This window comes from Miniopterus natalensis, chromosome 19, assembly GCF_054644295.1.
Source record: "Miniopterus natalensis isolate mMinNat1 chromosome 19, mMinNat1.hap1, whole genome shotgun sequence".
NCBI lineage: Eukaryota > Metazoa > Chordata > Mammalia > Chiroptera > Miniopteridae > Miniopterus > Miniopterus natalensis.
The window spans coordinates 2,389,811-2,407,381 of record NC_142099.1 but is presented as its reverse complement, the minus strand read 5'-3'; the positions used below and the strand labels follow the sequence as shown (position 1 = coordinate 2,407,381).

Here is a 17,571-nt window from a genome sequence, read left to right as displayed (position 1 = left end):
AAGGGTGAGTTTGGATAATATTTGTGAAATACCTGAGATGTCCTTTCTCAGCCACTAATCCTCGCAGCGGAGGATTTACAATGCTCTCTTTGTTCCAGTTTTCTTCTCTGCGGCTCTTTGGACAACTGAGCAGATTTTCATTCTCGAAAAGAGGCAAGAACAGACCCATGTCATCCAGAAAATAGGCTATATGTAAGCTCTGATCTTATCTTTACTGGTTCTAAGTTTGACATTTCCCAAAAGGCAAATCATTTGTCTCTGACATACAGTGCATGTGCTGGGCGGCTGCAGGTGACAACGCTCTCTAAGGAAAGAACATGTTAGTAACATGATTATTTTAGACATCAGGGTAACCTTGTCCATCTTCTATGCAAAAAAAAAAAAAAGAAAGAAAAAAGAGGAAAAGCCAGTTCAAATAGTCCAGAATACTCCACGGGAGTAAGCAGGGCCTTTTCGGTACAGACTTGTGACTCCATCGGGGGTGCGGGGTGGTCCAGCGGCTGCAGACCAGCTGAGCGCAGCAGGTGTTTCCTACGCACCCTCGGGGCTGACGTCACGGGACGCTCTCCAGGTCGGAGCCTCTCCTTTGTGTCCCCCTAACACTCTTTCCCCTCAATTGCACGGACTACAGAGACGCCCGTGGGCGCGCCCGTCCGACCTTGTCCCCGAAACTGAACGTGGGCTGCTCGGCTCCCACTTGTTCCCGCGGCTCCAGCTCTTAGCCTCCGGGTGGGGCAGCCCGCGCGGTGGGGGGGGAGGGGGGCGGTGTCGCTCCCGCCCCGCCCCGCCCCCTCATTGGCTGTCCGGTGGGCCGCTCCTTCGCCTTCATTGGCCGCTCCAGGGAGGTGCGTTTCCCGGCTCCCAATAAGGGGCCGGGCAGAGGCCACGCCCCCAGCCGCGGCGCCGCAGTGGTTTCCGGAGTAAGATGGCGGCGGCGCGCATGCTGAGGACCGGGAGCCAGAGCGCCCGGAGGCTGGTAAGCAGGCGGCGGCAGGTGCGAGGTCGGGCAGGAGCGAGTTGGCCCCAGCCGAGCGGGAGAGGTGTGTTCGTTCGTCCTCGAGGGTGGCGCGTACCGGGCGCGCGGGAGAGGGAGGCGGAGGGACGGTCCTGCGCCGAGCGAAGGGCACGGAAGGTGGCGCGCCGACCCGCCTGGAGACCCCCTCCGGGCGCGCCCGGGCCTGCCTCGGGCACCCTCCCGCTCCGCCGGCACCCCGAGGCCCAGCGGCCTGTCATGGAGCGGCGTCGGGGTGCCGGGCGGCGTGACGATGGGGGGCGCACGCTCGCTCGGCGTCCGCGGAGCCCCCGCGCGCGACCCCGGCCCCCCGGGACCTCACCGGCTGGCGACGAAGAGACCCCCCCCCGAGCCGGCCCCGAGCGGCGGGGGCCCGGCCCCGGTTCCTCCCCCGGCGCGCTCGGCTCCCGGGTCTGCACCAGGGTCCCCGCACCTTCTCCAAACCGCCGCCGCGCCCCCCGGGGCCCCCCCGCGCTGCCCTCCCCCCCCCCCCCCCGCTGACCCCCTCGCGGCCGCAGAGTCGCCCTCAGCACCAAGCCGCCGGCCTCCCGTGGTCAGCTCTTCACCCGGCGTGTATAGCGCGCTTTACACCCCCCCCGACCCCCCCTTTCCTAGTGGCCACTCCTGGTCTTTCCAGGCCTTCAGGAGCTGGCCCCAGGCCCCAGCGATTGTGCGGGCACCGGGGTGCACCGATCAACAGGACAGACACCACCCCCGAGCACCCAGGGGTGGTTAGTTACCGACGGAAACAGAGACAGGCAGGCACTAGAGGAGCAGGGACAGCCCGGCTTAAGAAATGCTGCGATGGGACAGGTCGATGGGACAGGTCATCCAGCTGCAGGAGCCCATGGGAGGGGCTCTCGGGGTTCAGATGGAGCTCCCAGAGATGCTGTGTAACTTGAGATTTGAGAAAGAGAAATAGGAGGGAACCAGGAGAAGCAGGCGCCTTGCTGGGCACTGGCCCCCCTTCTTTGAGAGCGCTGGGTCCTGGGCTGGTGGGACACCAAAGCTTCCTGAGACCCTCCCTCATGTCACTGGGTGTCAGGTGCTCCGACCTGAGCCTAGATAATTTCATATGGTTTACACAGCAATAGCCGTCATTCTACGTTTAGAACAGACTTGAAATTCCATATGTACCTATAGAGGTAAGCCGTTCAGATCCTGTATACAAGCGTTTACACTTGGGTGTTGTCGCCTCTAGGTTTGCGTTCGCTACTTCCAAACGTGCGGTAACGTTCATGCTTTGAAGCCAAAATATGTGTGTGTCTTCAGTCGACCTTCCTTCAGGTATAGTCACCCGCATCGGCTGCTGAAAACAACCGCGGGTGAGTATGATCTAAAGAGCCAACATAAAGTAACGTCTTGTATCTTACTCAGAACTTTGTATTTTGATTGTAGACTTATCAAAGTTAAAAAAAAATGGGGGGACCTTTGATTTCTAGCCTGACCCTCCTTGCTCTCCCCACATTTACTCATTTTTTATTTTCTTTGCACCCTGCCTCTACCCTACTTCCCTTTCACACACTTTCCTTGATATCTGAGTCTTCATAATGTTGGGCATGCACTGTCTTGGGCCATCTGTAGTTTACCTGACTCATCTGGATGCAACAGTCAACATGGACAGACACTCTCAGTCGAGATAAATTTAATCTCGATAGTGGTAGTTTGATACAATAGTGAGTGCCCTTGTCCTGCCTGTGTACACTTTCACTTCTGCTATATTCTATTGGTGAAAGCAAGTCACAGGCCAGCACAGATTTAAGGAGTGTGAAATTGACTCTACCTCACTGGCCCTTGATTACCTTTAGGATAAATTCCAAACAGCTCACTTCAGCGTGGCGACAAAGCCTTTTTATTTTTAAGTCTGGGCTGGTTTCTCGCCACATATCCTGGCTTCAGCCACATAGAACTGTTGGGCCATTCCCTGACCATGCTGTACACTGTCTGTTCCACGATCTTGCACACACTGTTGGCCCATATGTCCCTTGCATAATCTTGCGTTGTATAGAGGTGTCATCGTGTCACTTTTTAGTTGCTTAGGTTGGTTCCAGTTCTTCATCATAACTCCACAGTGATTGTTCTTGAGCACTAACCTCAGCATGCCTCTCTATGTCCTCAGGCAAAAAAGACTTAAAACTAGAATTGCTGACTCCAACTTATGGGCTTTTTTTTTTTTTTTTATAGGCTTTTAATACTTAATACCAAACTATTTTTTTGGAAGGGTTCCAGTTTATACTATGAGCAGCAGGCCATGAGAGGGCCCAACTTACTAGAAAGGAAGCAAGAGATTTCTAGCACCTCCATATCAAAGATATAGTTTGTAATTCTTGACTACTAACTTATCTGCTCATATCTATTAAAGAAAAATGTACTGCCTTAATCAGCTTGTTTTTGTATTTCATGAGCAACTGTAATTATTAGCAGTCTAAAAATAGAGGCACACTTGAATCAGCTCAGAGCCATTTGTTAACCAAAAATGCTTACTTTCTTGGATAATGCTCATAAAGTATCATTGGCATCTGAGTGTTATAAAAAGTGGGTAGAAATTTTGAAAAGGGGTAAAAAGTGGAAAAAGTAAGGAAGACTCAGATTTAATAAGCTGGCAGAACATAGTTTGGGCAAGTAAGAATTTTCCATCGCATTTTCTACGTAGGGATCTGCCTGATCTTTAGCCACTAAGAATGAGAGTATGAAGTCAGAAAAGATCTGAAAGCAGGCTGCTGATGGTTATTATTACAGTTTCGTAAGACGGAGCAAGGGATTCACTGGAGTCTCCCTTAGTACAATACCACGTTTTATAGTTTGTTCATTATAATTGTTCCCAAATCTCATTTGTCAGAGGCCTTCTGTCTCCTTGTAAAAGGACCTTATTTTGGAAGTTGGAAGATGCCAGTTCTGTGGCAGTGACCATGGGTGTGTGTCATTGATGAACTTATTTAAATCTTTAACAGTTATGAATGATGATTATGCTGTTAAAAATTATTAAATGCTTTTTTATCTGTCAAATGAAATAATTTCTGCCCCTGCTTGAGAATATTTTCTAACTTTAGGTGTAAAAGCGTCTCAGCAACATGTGACATATTTAACAAGGTCACTTCTCACTTGTCTCTGAAGGTCAACAGGGACAGATTGTTCAGTTCAAACTCTCAGACATCGGAGAAGGCATCAGAGAAGTAACTGTTAAAGAATGGTAAGTTATTGTGAAAGAAGTTCAGGTCTACCTTAAAATAATGAGAGTAAAAATAGGTAGGGCTCTACTTAAGTGGGGAAACTTCGTTCTATAACATACAGTGCTTTTTAAAAAAGTAGGTAAAACTAGTTTGTGTTGTCAGTATGCTGGTGACACAGTTCATAAATCATGGCGTTTTATCCCATGTGATTTATTAAGGATCATTTTTCCCTCTTTTTAAAAACTCGTTTCACTGCCCACCCCTCATTTCAGCTAAAAGAAGAGAAATTAACCTTTAAGAGATGACGTTGGTCAGTGTACTTGTTGCTTTTCCAGAGGAGCAGAATCCAGAGGTCTTATTCTATTCCGGAATAAGACACTATTCCCATAGTGTTGTGTTTTGTTTTGGTTAATCCTCACCTGAGGATATTTTTTCCATTGATTTTTTTTTTTTTTTTTTTTAGAGGGAGCAGAAGAGGAGGGGGTGGGGAGACAGTGAGAAACATCAATGTGAGAGAGACACGTCGATTGGTTTCCTCCCGCCCCAACCGGGGCCAGGGAATCGAACCTGCAACCCAGGTACGTGCCCTTGACCTAGAATCCAACCAGCAACCCTTTGGCGTGTGGGCCAACACTCTAACCATGGAGCCACACCGGCCAGGGCCCCATAAATTCTTTTAAACCTCAATTCCATGTCATGATGTATTATCATGGACTGAGAACTGGTTAAGACAGGAAGACAAGGGATAAGAGTGACTGAACTGCCGGCCAGCATAGCTCAGCAATTGAGCATCGACCTAGGATCCAGGAGCTCGCGGTTCAATTCCTGGTCAGGGCACACGCCCGGTTGCGGGTTCGATCCCCAGTGGGGGGGTGTAGGAAGCAGCCTGTCAGTGACTCTCTCATCATTGATATTTCTATCTCTCCCTCTCCCGTCCTCTCTCTGAAATCAATAAAGACATTTTTAAAAAATGACTGAACAATACATGAATGAAGAATTGATGATAAGTCAGAAATGTGCTGGATATGTCGAGAATGTATTAGACTCGAAATTACACATAGTAGATGAGGTTGGTTTCGTTCCTCCTGTTTGTCTGGTAAAGCATACCTAAAATAATTACAGGAGAAAGGGATTGATATACAAGAACATGCTAAAATGATTCTAGAAAGAAAGCCAGAGAACTCAAACCAAATTTCATGAAATTACAAAGGATGTGTATTGGGGATATCAGTTTTTCAGTCTAATTCTAGAAATAAAAAACATCCCTTAAAGTTTGATACAGGCTAATATAAGACAGTGAAAGGGAAAGAAGCACACTTAAAATACTTCCTTAGAACTTTTCCCAAGGACTGGGTGGAACAGAAAAACTGAAAGTTTAATTAAATTTTTAGGTTACAGATCTATGAATGGTTTTAAAAATGTGGGTATTGGAGATTCTGGGAGCCGTTATAGTCTTTTCTGGAACATTCTTTGGTGCACCATCTGGGACTAAATCCTGGACTGGATGGATGCTGACCTAATGTACTTATCATTGGTCACGTAGCGGGGTCTTACGTCTTTCTCTTATAGGTATGTGAAAGAAGGAGATACAGTGTCTCAGTTTGATAGCATCTGTGAAGTTCAAAGTGATAAAGCTTCTGTAACTATCACCAGTCGTTATGATGGAGTCATTAAAAAACTGTACTATAATATAGAGGATACTGCCTATGTGGGGAAGCCATTAGTAGACATAGAAACGGAAGCTTTGAAAGGTACTGTAAATGTGTTTCCCTATTTGCCAAGTTGATCGCTGCTTTCCTTTTGTCATTGGGTACCAATCAAAGGTGATGTTTACTTTTAATAACGCACAGGAAATCAGGAAAATAAGAAAGGTCCTTTGTGGCGCATGATTATCTTTTGACCAGTTACCATGGTAACAATGAGCTGGTGGCCAGGCTTCTGGAAACCACAGTGGCCACACAAAGATTCGGGCAGTGGTCACTAATAACAGAAGGTGTAGTGTGCATGATGGGATGGCTCTGTTTGCCACGGATACAGAACCAAGCAGCGCCTTCGTGGTGATGGCTCCGAAAGCCAGCCTTCCTGAAGAGACGCAGAAGAGAAAGGAAGGAAAACCAGCATGAAGAGTGAAGAGAACAGCTCTCCAAAGAAGCAGCCACCCTGGGTCTTACAGCCAGGGCACGTCCCAGCAAAGGAATTCGTGATGAGAAAGTTACAGGAAAACAGCCTGGGCTGCTCCAGCGGCCTAGACAGCTGGCTCTCTGCCCCGAAGGCACAGAGTTATGTCTTGTTGGAAACAGCTTTGTTATCGGAGGCTGGGGAAGGATCAGTCTGTAGGAAGTGCTGAGGTTCAGAGGTTTCTGTTCCGCAGTGAGATTCAGAAGTCTAGAAAGTCTGAGTCACGGAGACTCTGCAGTCTGTACAACAGTGTAACAACTAACATCATAATCACACTTTACAATCTACCAAATGTTTCAGATTTATTATTTTTTTATCCTTACATGTGAGTATTTCAGTTGAGCAGATGAAGAAACGAAACCTAACCTAAAAAGGCTGGGTGATTTGACCAGAAAGAAAATTGACTAGGACCATGAATCCTCTGAGTTCTTAACTGAGACCCCTGTAATAAAAGACAGATTAACAAGAGGAAAACAAGTTTATTAATATATATGTCTCGTGTACATGGGAGACAGGCAGGGAAAGTCCCTCCAAGAGGAGGCTTAGTACTCAGGCTTAGATACCGTCTTCATGGAGACCGGGAGGGGAAATGCAGGCCTCTTAGGGGACGGCAGACGACGTTTAGGAAAGATAATGGGCCTTTATTTGCTTAGGATCAAATGTTAATGCAAACCCAGTTGCCTGCTGGTTCTCTGAGGTTTGGTCTCCACTAATTCCCCAGAGAGTCTGCCACACAGCATCAGACTTTGACAGTTAAGTGCTTTCAGACCTTGTTTTCTGTCCTCTTGCGAAAGTCTGTGCTAAGAGCCCTAGGTGGGTTTCTTAGGTCAGTGCTCTAAAGTTAGAGAGCAGCCCAGGCAGCTTAGCCGGGAATGAAGGCTTCCCCAGCACTCCTTAGCCGCGTTCAAAGCAGAGCACAGTTTCAAAGGCTGTGCTACCTTAGGGAGGTCAGATGTGTCGGATTTTACATGACACCGCATGATTTACCGCACATTTGATCCTTCTGTCGTGCTACTTACGTGAGATTTATTAGGAAAGTTTAAAATGCTACATATTTCAAAATTTATGGAAGAAGCTCTCATTTTTAACTGGTAGCTTGCTCTGTGATTTTAACAGAAATGAAGGAAACACCAGGTAATAACAGTCATGAAACAATACCAGGTACCAGTACGCTGCATGCTCTACCGGTTTGTTTTTCCATTCTGAAGTAGCCCAACTGTTACGCCTTTTGACTATAAAGTTCAGTAACACTTACATATTATATACCACTAAGCTTTTTTTTTTTTTTTTAATATTCTCAACTGAAGAGTAAACATTTACCTTGTCACCAGATTCAGAGGAAGACGTGGTTGAGACTCCCGCTGTGTCCCACGACGAACACACTCACCAAGAGATCAAAGGCCAGAAGACCCTGGCCACCCCCGCAGTGCGCCGCCTGGCCATGGAAAACAACGTACGTTGTTAAGCGTCCGATCACGTGGAAAGTGTATGTTTGCATCTGGAAAGGGAGCCAACTGTCTGTCCCCTGATGAGGCGGCTCGAGTTGGGGTGAAAGAAACATGAAAATGTCTGTGACCGAAAAGTGATAGTTGCCTAAAGGTCCTCATGAGAAATGAGAAAAGCACTGTGAACTTATTACTTCTGCTGATGGAGGAGTGTGATTTTGGTGTTCTTTCATAGAGTCTGACAACTGCCACCGTTCACTTATAAATACTCATGTCTGATCAGGTACCCTAGGAGCACAGATTGAGAGGGTTGGGTACATGTGATTGACTGGTTGGCTGAGTGAGCACCTTTACTGGGAGTGACAGGAAATAGGCCAGGCAAGGCCGTGGTCTCTAGGATGTGACCTGCTCTGGGGGAGGTGGGGAGAAACCTAGAACCCTGCTGACTTGAGTCAAGGAGGTTGGCCTTTCCAGTTCCTCTTACCGCCAGTCCTTGGTGCTTAGCCTCGAGGGGAAGGGAAGGTGGCTCCCAGGCAGGGGACAAGTATTTACATGGTATTTCATTTAACCTTCACAACTCTGTGAGATAAGATGTGAAGAGGTCAAGGGACTGGCCCAAGGTCACACAGCTATGGTGGAGCCAGGATTCTGAAGTCAGTCTCCGGGACTCCAGTGACTGCTTTCGTGATTATAGACTTCTGTGCCAGACGTGGCGCACGCTCTCACTGACCCTCACAGCAGCCCCGAGAGGTGGTTTGGATTATCCCCATTTTGCAGATGTGGGAAGGCAGAGAAGGGGTTTAAGTTGCCTGAAATCAAGTAGGTAGCTGATCTGGGGATTTGAACACAAATCTGTCAGGTTCTGGAGCCTGGGTTCTTTCCAGTATGCCCACAGTGCAGGTTTTTTGGTTGTCTGTTTTTGAGAGAAGTAATAAAGTTGCAGTGTGGGGAAAAACAGATGTTTACATTTTGGAAGTATGTTATGAGTCATTAAAATGTTCATATTCCTTCAGCCAGTCATCCGACCACTGTTCCAGAAACTATACCAAGGAAATAACCTAGGGTACATCCTTCCAAGTACTTTATAGCCAAAATTTAGAAAGCACACATGTTCAAAATCAGGGAAATGCTTACATAAATTATGGTACAAACCCTTAATGACAATTTTTTAGCTATTAAACGTGTTCAAATATGAAGACCATTTAGCATAACAAAGAATAGAATTAATAATATGGGACACTGGATTGTTAAGAGCATCAGAAGACCTTGTATATTGCTTTGAAAGCTATAGAGCATTTACCAATGTTTTTCATTATATAGAGAGACTACCTGTAACAGTACATGATTTGGCTTTCCTATACCACTTCCCAAAGATGTGTACAATAACTAGAGTATCTGTATAATTACTAGACATCAAGTAGTAGATTTATTATTATAAATCACCTTTTTTCTTTATTTGTGATTTGCATATTAATTGAGTGATTAAAATGAAAAACCAATGGCATTTATAGTTGTTTGTAATTACATAAAAAGTATTTGTTTAAATTCTCAGAGTTCATTTGTTAACGATGGAATGTGTGACATAGAAAGTCCTGTATTAACTTGAAGTCATCCTTAGAGAAGCACTAATACGAGGAAGCAGGACTTACTCCTGAGAAATTAACTAATACGCACTAGGCATCAGGGTACTGTCCAAGCTTTAAGTAGAATTAAGTGTAGTGAGAATCCTTTATCTCCATAACCAAACATAGAAAGTGATTAAATAAAGCAACATCATATATGTTTCCGAAAAATCCCATGAGTGCCTAGTGGAAAATGGGATCTGTCATCTATTGTTTATTGTGTAGAAAACAATAATAAAGCTTATGTATTTGGCCATTAACTTGGACTGAAAACTCACAAATATGCTTCAAAAAAATTGCTTTCTTTGTTTTGTACTGATCTTTCTGAAAGAACTATCAGGAAAACACCAACTTGAGAGACTTTTGTATGATGATTATTTTAACTATGACGGTTTACTGGTGGCCAAGGTCAGAAACGTTGGTCTACTTTTGTTGTACTATTTCACTCTTCTTTAAACTCTCAGTTCTTCTTATGTGGTTTTCAAAAATAGAAAAAAAAAAAGAAATAAGAATTATGCAAGAAATATAAATATAGTTGACTGTTTAAAACATGTGAGTTTTCATAAATAAGTATGGATTATCTACAACGTAGATACCATGTTGTTACCACACAGGCAAATGAGCAGTATGTACACAAGTAGCATGATTGCTTGGGGAAGGAGCTGTGTTTACAGCGCTCTGTTAAGTTAATGAAAATGTTATTTCCTTGTACTAACTTACTGGGCAGAGGTATTTCTGCCATTCATTAAATTCCTTTTAGAGACCTTAACGATGGATTTCATTATTTTCAGGGAGGTTTTTTTTTTCACATTAAAACTTGTCATTTCTTTAGATTAAGCTGAGTGAAGTTGTTGGCTCGGGAAAAGATGGCAGAATACTTAAAGAAGATATTCTCAACTTTTTGGAAAAGCAGACAGGAGCTATATTACCTCCTTCACCAAAAGTCGAAATTATGCCACCTCCACCAAAACCAAAAGACAGAACTGTTCCTGCACCAGTAGGAAGGCCTGTGGTATTCACAGGCAAAGACAGGACAGAACCCTTAACAGGTAATGACAACAGTTCTGCAGGTAACAGTGTAATTTATTTGGGGGGAAGCTATCTCCATAGGTCCAGGCGCATAATATGGTGTGATTGATTGATTGATTGATTTTTATTGATCTCAGAGAGAGGAAGGGAGAGGGAGAGAGAGGGAGAAACATCTGTGATGAGAGTCATTGATCGGCTGCCTCCTGCACGCCCCCTACTGGGGGCCGAGCCTGCCACCCAGGCCTGTGCCCTGACCGGAACCGAGCTGCAATCTCCTGGATCACAGGTTGGTGTTCAACCACTGAGCCACACCGGCCTGGCCTTTTATTTTTAATAATATGGTATTTTTAATTCTTACTGAAGAGCAAGTTCAAATTCAGCATATAATTTCTTTTTAATGATGAAATAACAGTTTTTCCAGGAAAACTTAATTTATACTGTTAATTTCTGAAGAGTATCGTGTTAGCAGGTTTCTTGGAATACAAACATGCATATGAATAATTGAAGACTCAAAATATTTTAAATGTCCATTTTCCTTAGTTGGCTCTCAAAATCACTGCTCTGACTTAGTACTTATGAATGCGTAGGATGGTCACCTCCTGAGGAGCGATACTACTGCAGGAAGGCCAGCGGATGGATACTTGGCTTGCAGCCTGTAGAGTTTTTTGCACGCACAGCCTTGAAAACAGCCACCTGTTGTGTTGAACTTGGCACTGGGTTGTGCACCAGTCAGGGCCTCAGCTTTGAAATTCATGCTTTCAGGTTATGTAACGACGGGAGCTCCCAGAGGAAGAATTCAATTGAGAGTAAACAACATTACAGAACCTTCTATTTCAGGTTAAAAATAAAAAGGGTTTCAGATGTAAAATATAATGTGTTCCAGGCTTTCAGAAGGCAATGGTCAAGACCATGACTGCAGCCCTGAAGATCCCCCACTTTGGGTACTGTGATGAGATTGACCTCACCGAGCTGGTGAGGCTGCGGGAAGAGCTGAAGCCCATCGCTGCTGCCCGCGGAGTCAGACTCTCCTTCATGCCTTTCTTCATCAAGGTGAGGGCCCATCCGCTTCCAGCAAGGGTTGAGTGGGGCATTTAAATTGTGTTTTCCAAATAGTCAACGTGGTAACTATGGATTTGAATAAAAATACCACTTCTCACCATCTCACATAGAAGAATGCACAGGGACTTGCTTTCTTGGTTCCATATAAAATTGAAATGTTTGTATTGTATTTTTATGCACTTACCTCTTTGAGCCAGGTGAGAACTGAGCTGTCAGCTAGGTGAAGCCTTTAGTTCTGTAAGGATCACTCCAACAAAGAGCTGATTTAAACAAAAGTGAGACTTGGTATTAATCTGGTGTATTGCTGACATATATTTATTTCCATTTTTTTAAAAATGTGCTTTTATTGATTTTAGAGAGGAAGGGAGAGGGAGAGAAACACCTATGAGAGAGAACCAGCAATCAGCTGCCTCCTGTACACCTCTAACCAGGGACTGAACCCTCAACCCGGGCATGTGCCTCAACCAGGAATGGGACTGGCGACCTTTTGATGCACAGGACAACACTCAACCAGTTGAACCACACTGGCCAGGGCTTACTTCCATTCATTCAACAAACTTATTTTGAAACTTCTAGGAATTGTTTCTAGTCCTAGGCCTTAGGACAAGTACAAAATGGAATGAGTCCGTCCGCTGACCTTGAGCAGCTCACAGTCTCACATGAACCACCACTTACGAAGTTGTTACACGTGTTAGACACCATACCAAGCATGCTACATACGGGAGCTCTTTTAATTCTCAGAATAACCCTGCCATCCCCCACTTTCCATTTAAGGAAATTGGGGCCCAGAGAAGGGGATCAGGGAGATCCTAAGTTGCCTGTTCCAGTCTGTTTTACTCAAAATGCATACATTGTCTCTAACTCCAGTGTGGCTTCCCACCAGCTCTTCCCCCATGCTGCACCAAGACTGATCTTCCATAGATCAAATTATTTTATTATTCCCTGATTCTTTTCAGTGGCTCCTCTTCGTTGCCTTCAGGATGGTTTCTAAACAGTGTGGCATTTAAATATGACCATGAGACTCTGCTGCCACCTCTTCAGTCCTAGCTTTCAGTCACTCCCTCTGTTCTAGTCAGACAGAGCTACGCACAGTGGCAGGAATACACAGCTCCACCTGCCACGTGCCCTCCCACCTTGGCCAAATACTTGCGCATCCTTAGTATCCGATTTTGTTCAGGTATGTCCTCCGTCAGCCTTCTGTGGCTGTCACAATTTGAGTTCAATGACCTTCTGTTTCCCGTTGGACTGTATCTCCGAGTGTTGCAAGTGTTGACTCAGTTGTCTTTTCAATGGATGCTGACCTCATTCGGCAGACTGTTCCTCTTTATCTCCATCTTTTTAGCAACTGCCCTCACCAGCAAGTGAATCTGAATTATACTCAAAGTACTTTTTTTATGCATGACACTTTAACCCTTAGTTACAACTTTTATATAAAGATTAAAGTTACAGTTATCAAATGCTTGATAATACTTTGCTTTACTCACTAGTTCAGGATATGATTTTTTTTTTCGGTCAAGACCACTCACCCACAGACAGAAAAACACGTAACACAACATATAACAGCGTCTTAGTGGGACTAGAGGCAGAGGCAAGGCAATTCTTTTTAAGGACAATCCTAAGCATTTTTGTTTTCTAATCTTTAAATTTAATACAAGGCATGACAACCAAATGCATGAGCCTTGATTAGATCCTGATGGGCAGAAAGACAGCTATAGACATCATTTTGGGGACAGTTGGGGAAATCCGAAATTTGGCCATCCTGTATACAGGGTGGGGCAAAGTAGGTTAACAGTTGTGAGCATGCAAAACACAGTTTACTCTTGTATTATTTATTAATTATTGTAGTATTTTTTATACAAGCAACTGTAAACCTGTTGGCCCCACCCTGTATTTTGAAAAATCTTTTTAAAATAAAAATAAAATTTTTTCACTTATGAAAATTTTGAGTGACCTCCTTCCACATTGCAGGACAGTAACATGCCTGGGCACGTGCAGACCTGGAGTGAGTGTCCCCCCCTTCACACTTCCCCTTTCTGGGTTACAGTGCTAACATCGCTCTCTCTGTTGAGCAGGCCGCTTCCTTGGGATTGCTGCAGTTTCCCATCCTCAACGCCTCGGTGGATGAGAACTGCCAGAAGGTCACATACAAGGTTGGCTGTGTGTTACGAGAATGTTCTTGTTCTAAACAGAACTTGCAAATGTGCTTGTCAGAGAGGCGTCTGTCGCACCTCAAATCATGGTCCTTTTTAGACTAGAATCAAAGGTAGGGGAGAAAACATTAAACTGAAGTATAATTTGGTGTCATTACTGGTTCTGCTGGTTAATAATGAAACTAACTGTTCAGTTATACAGATTTCCATTTTTAAAGTAATTTTTTTAAATATATTTTTTTTAATTGATTTTACGGAGGGAGGGAGGGAGATAGGAACATCCATCCCATATACCCTTCCCTCAAAAAGAACAGCCTCTCAAACAGAATTCCTGTGATTTTAAAACAAGAATAATTTAAATGAGAAAAGTAAGGAAAGTTTAAATTCCATTTGAGTGAACTCTTCTGTTTGGAGTGAAAGTTTATTGAGAGAACTCTTGGGGATGCCAGCTCTTACTTATAGTTCTCACTAGAGCCCTCCAAGCAGGAAGTGAACTTAGATAGTCTCAGGGGTCGCATCTAAAACCTTCCCATACGACTGATAGTTTCCTGATGAAGGAGATGCTGGTTGCAGAAAATTCAGACACGAAAATAATGATGTTTATCTTCAGTTCATGATCCTGTTATTTATGTTGAGTTGTGCATCCTTCCAGGATTTTATTTTTACATACATCAAATACATATCTATGTGGAATTATCCATATTGCTTATTTAACTTTGAACTTCATAAAACTTTTCTTTTGACTTTCTTTTTCATTTAATGTTATGGACATCGTTCCAAGTCTGCAAATACTTGGTTATCATTTATTTAGCCAGTGACCTGTTGTAAACATGTTGTTGCAGTGTCTCAGACTTGCACAGTCTGAGCGCAGCAGCCCTGTGTGTCCCTACCTGTGTTTCTCTCCGTGGCACAGATGTTTATAACTGTTGGTACGAATTGTTAAATGCTCACCAGAAAGCCTGTGTTGGCGAACATTTCCACTAACGATGTGTGTCTTCCCTACAAAAAACTATCCTTTCAAAAAACCTTTTGAAATCCTTGGAGTCATTTCCTTTAAGTGGGGCCCCCCGGGGAAGCAGCTTTGGGGGGTCTTCCCGGCAGCGCAGGCAGACCCTTACCGTCCCTTACCGGGAGCTTACCAAGGGCCGACCGTGGGATTTCGTTCCCAGGCGTCGCACAACATCGGGGTCGCCATGGACACGGAGCAGGGGCTGATCGTGCCCAACGTGAAGGACGTGCAGGCGCGCTCGGTGCTGGAGGTGGCGGCGGAGCTGAACCGGCTGCAGCAGCTGGGCGCGGGGGGCCAGCTGGGCACGGCGGAGCTGGCGGGGGGCACCTTCACGCTCTCCAACATCGGCTCGGTGAGGCTGGGCGGGCCCGCGGGCGCAGGGCTGCGCGCCCGCCGCGAGCCTCACGGCCCCTCCTGCTCTGTCTCTTCCAGATCGGAGGCACCTACGCCAAAGCCGTGATACTGCCGCCCGAAGTAGCCATTGGGGCCCTGGGATCCATTAAGGTACTTGGACGAGACACTTAGAAAAGAGCGTAAGCAAATCGGGAGCGTGACACGGGAGGAGGCACCATCCCTGAGGTTCCCCGCGCTGCGGGTTCGAGTGCAGCGTTTGGCTCGGTGAGCCCGGGGTTTCTTCCTGAGCCCTGGGCCAGCAGCGCCTGGCGGCCTCTGCAGGGAGCAGTGGACATCTGACTGTTCCCGCGTGGGTCCTCCCCGCACCCCTACGGGGTCCCCCCCATGTGCTGCCCTGTGGACCCGCCCCTGCCCTCCCCTCTGTCTCTGTCTGGGCAGCCACATGGCTTGTGTTCTCACCTTCTGCAGGCTGTCCCCTGCCACCTGCTACATCTTTGTCTTTTGCACTTTACACAATCTGACACACTATGTATTTTACTTATTTAATTGTCTTTGTCCATTAAGATTTAACTCCAAGGGGACATCTGTAATACTTTCAACAACAAAGATAATTAAAATATAAATGAATGAATGAAAGTGTCAACTCCAAGAGGGAAGGGTCATTTGTTCTGCTCGCTGCTTCATCCCCCATCTAGAAGAGCACCTGGCACATAGCAGAGGTGCTCAATAAACATTCATTAAATAACTGAAACAGATGAAATTCACTGTTCATATGGAAATTGTACAGGAACCGTAACTACCTGGGAGAAACAGAGCTGGAGGCACCTGCTCAGAGGTGAAGCAAGTAGGAACTGGCTTCTCAGAAGTCGTTTGGGGCCGGCCTCTCTCCGGCGTTCGCAGGGGACCTGCCCAGTCTCTCGGCAGCGCAGTTGCTAGATCTGGTGCTTTGCACGGTGAAGGCTGACTCTTGCTCTTTTCTGTATTTCTAGGCCCTTCCTCGATTCAACCAGAAAGGGGAGATATACAAGGCGCAGATCATGAACGTGAGCTGGTCAGCTGATCACAGGATCATTGATGGCGCCACGGTGTCGCGCTTCTCCAATCTGTGGAAGTCCTACTTGGAAAACCCAGCTTTCATGCTGCTAGATCTGAAATGAAGACTGTGACGTTCCCGAACTGTTTGAGCTTCCAAAGAAAACGTAGTACCTAGCTGTGCTCGCACATGTGATGATTGGTATCATAAGTATTTGTGTTGGGTGATTAAAGTTCTCAGGCACCACGTTGATCACGGTTCTGATGCCCTCTCTAAGAAACTGAGTAGCCGGGTACTAGTTCTCCGAGGCTGTCTCATTCTATAGGTCATGGTGGTGTTTCTTAATCTTGTCCTGAGGCCTCTGTGTCGACAGATTGAAACCGCCAAGAACAAGAAAATGCGTGTTACTAAAAGACAGGTAGCCATACACAGGATTTGCCCTATTTCTTTCTTTTTCGTATCTTAAACTGACTTAATAAAACTCTTCGATTACCCTAAGCTGGGAGAAGTTACTATATTCAAGAATAGTTTCCATTTTCCCACAATAATGCCAATTGTATAAACTAAGTGCAATTATACTTAGGACTTAAGATACCCAGGGGTATGTTACTCTGCAGAGGTCATCAGCTGTAAATGCCTTATTTATGTAAATTAATCTCTTTTAAAAAGGGGAATTATACGCATATCTTAATGCCCAGGTACAATTTTATAACCAGTAAAGGAGAGAGAGATGAGTGGAATGGGTAATTATGGACATTAAAATAAAATAACAAATTTTGTATAGAAATGAAGAGATTGTGGTCATTTTGGTAGAGGCCCAACTTTAACAAGAAATAGCATCAAGATGAATCCCATCCAACATTCTGATGTGATTCATAAATTCGGTTGTTTCAAATATTGTCTAAAAAACTTAAAGTTTTATGATAGAAAAAAAGTTGTTTTAATATGTACTTGATTGTTTTAATAATGGAAATAATGTTTAAATTAGAAAACAATGGATTGGCCCTGGCCGGGTGGCTCGGTTGGAGTGTCGCCCCCATATGCCAAGGTCGTGGGTTCGATCCCCAGTCAGGGCGCATACAAGGTACAGCCAGCAATGCATAGATCAGTGGAACAACAAATTGATGTTTCTCTCTCTCTCCCTTCCTGTGTTTCTCTCAAAATCAATAAATAATAAAGAAAATAATGGATCAACTGAATGTTATTTCTTAAATTCAGATAATATGAAGAGTTGCAAAGAAAATAAATCATCCATAATCTTACCACTATTAACATGGTGATCAATGTATCTATATACATAGCAATTCTTTTTATAAAAATGAGGTCATACTATACTATTTTATAATTTTTTTTAAATTTAACATATGAGTAACTTTAGATGTCAATAAACAATTCTATATTATTGTACATTTAAATGGCTGCAAAGTATTCTATTGTGTGTATTTATACATTTAAATATTAAACGTCTGCTGTATACCAGGCTCGGTGCAAAGCACTGGGCCACAATGTC

General features: G+C 44.8%; 1 protein-coding gene across 1 annotated transcript; it reads left to right on the top strand.

The window, feature by feature from the left end:
* Positions 1 to 895: 895 nt before the first annotated feature.
* DBT (dihydrolipoamide branched chain transacylase E2) lies at positions 896 to 17,571 on the top strand. The gene is made up of 11 exons (XM_016204572.2): positions 896 to 976; positions 2,214 to 2,337; positions 4,127 to 4,202; positions 5,752 to 5,933; positions 7,692 to 7,813; positions 10,260 to 10,476; positions 11,340 to 11,506; positions 13,588 to 13,665; positions 14,835 to 15,026; positions 15,107 to 15,178; positions 16,018 to 17,571. Exons 1-11 carry the CDS (start codon positions 926 to 928, stop codon positions 16,183 to 16,185), a joined length of 1,449 nt encoding a protein of 482 aa, XP_016060058.2. The 5' UTR covers positions 896 to 925; the 3' UTR covers positions 16,186 to 17,571.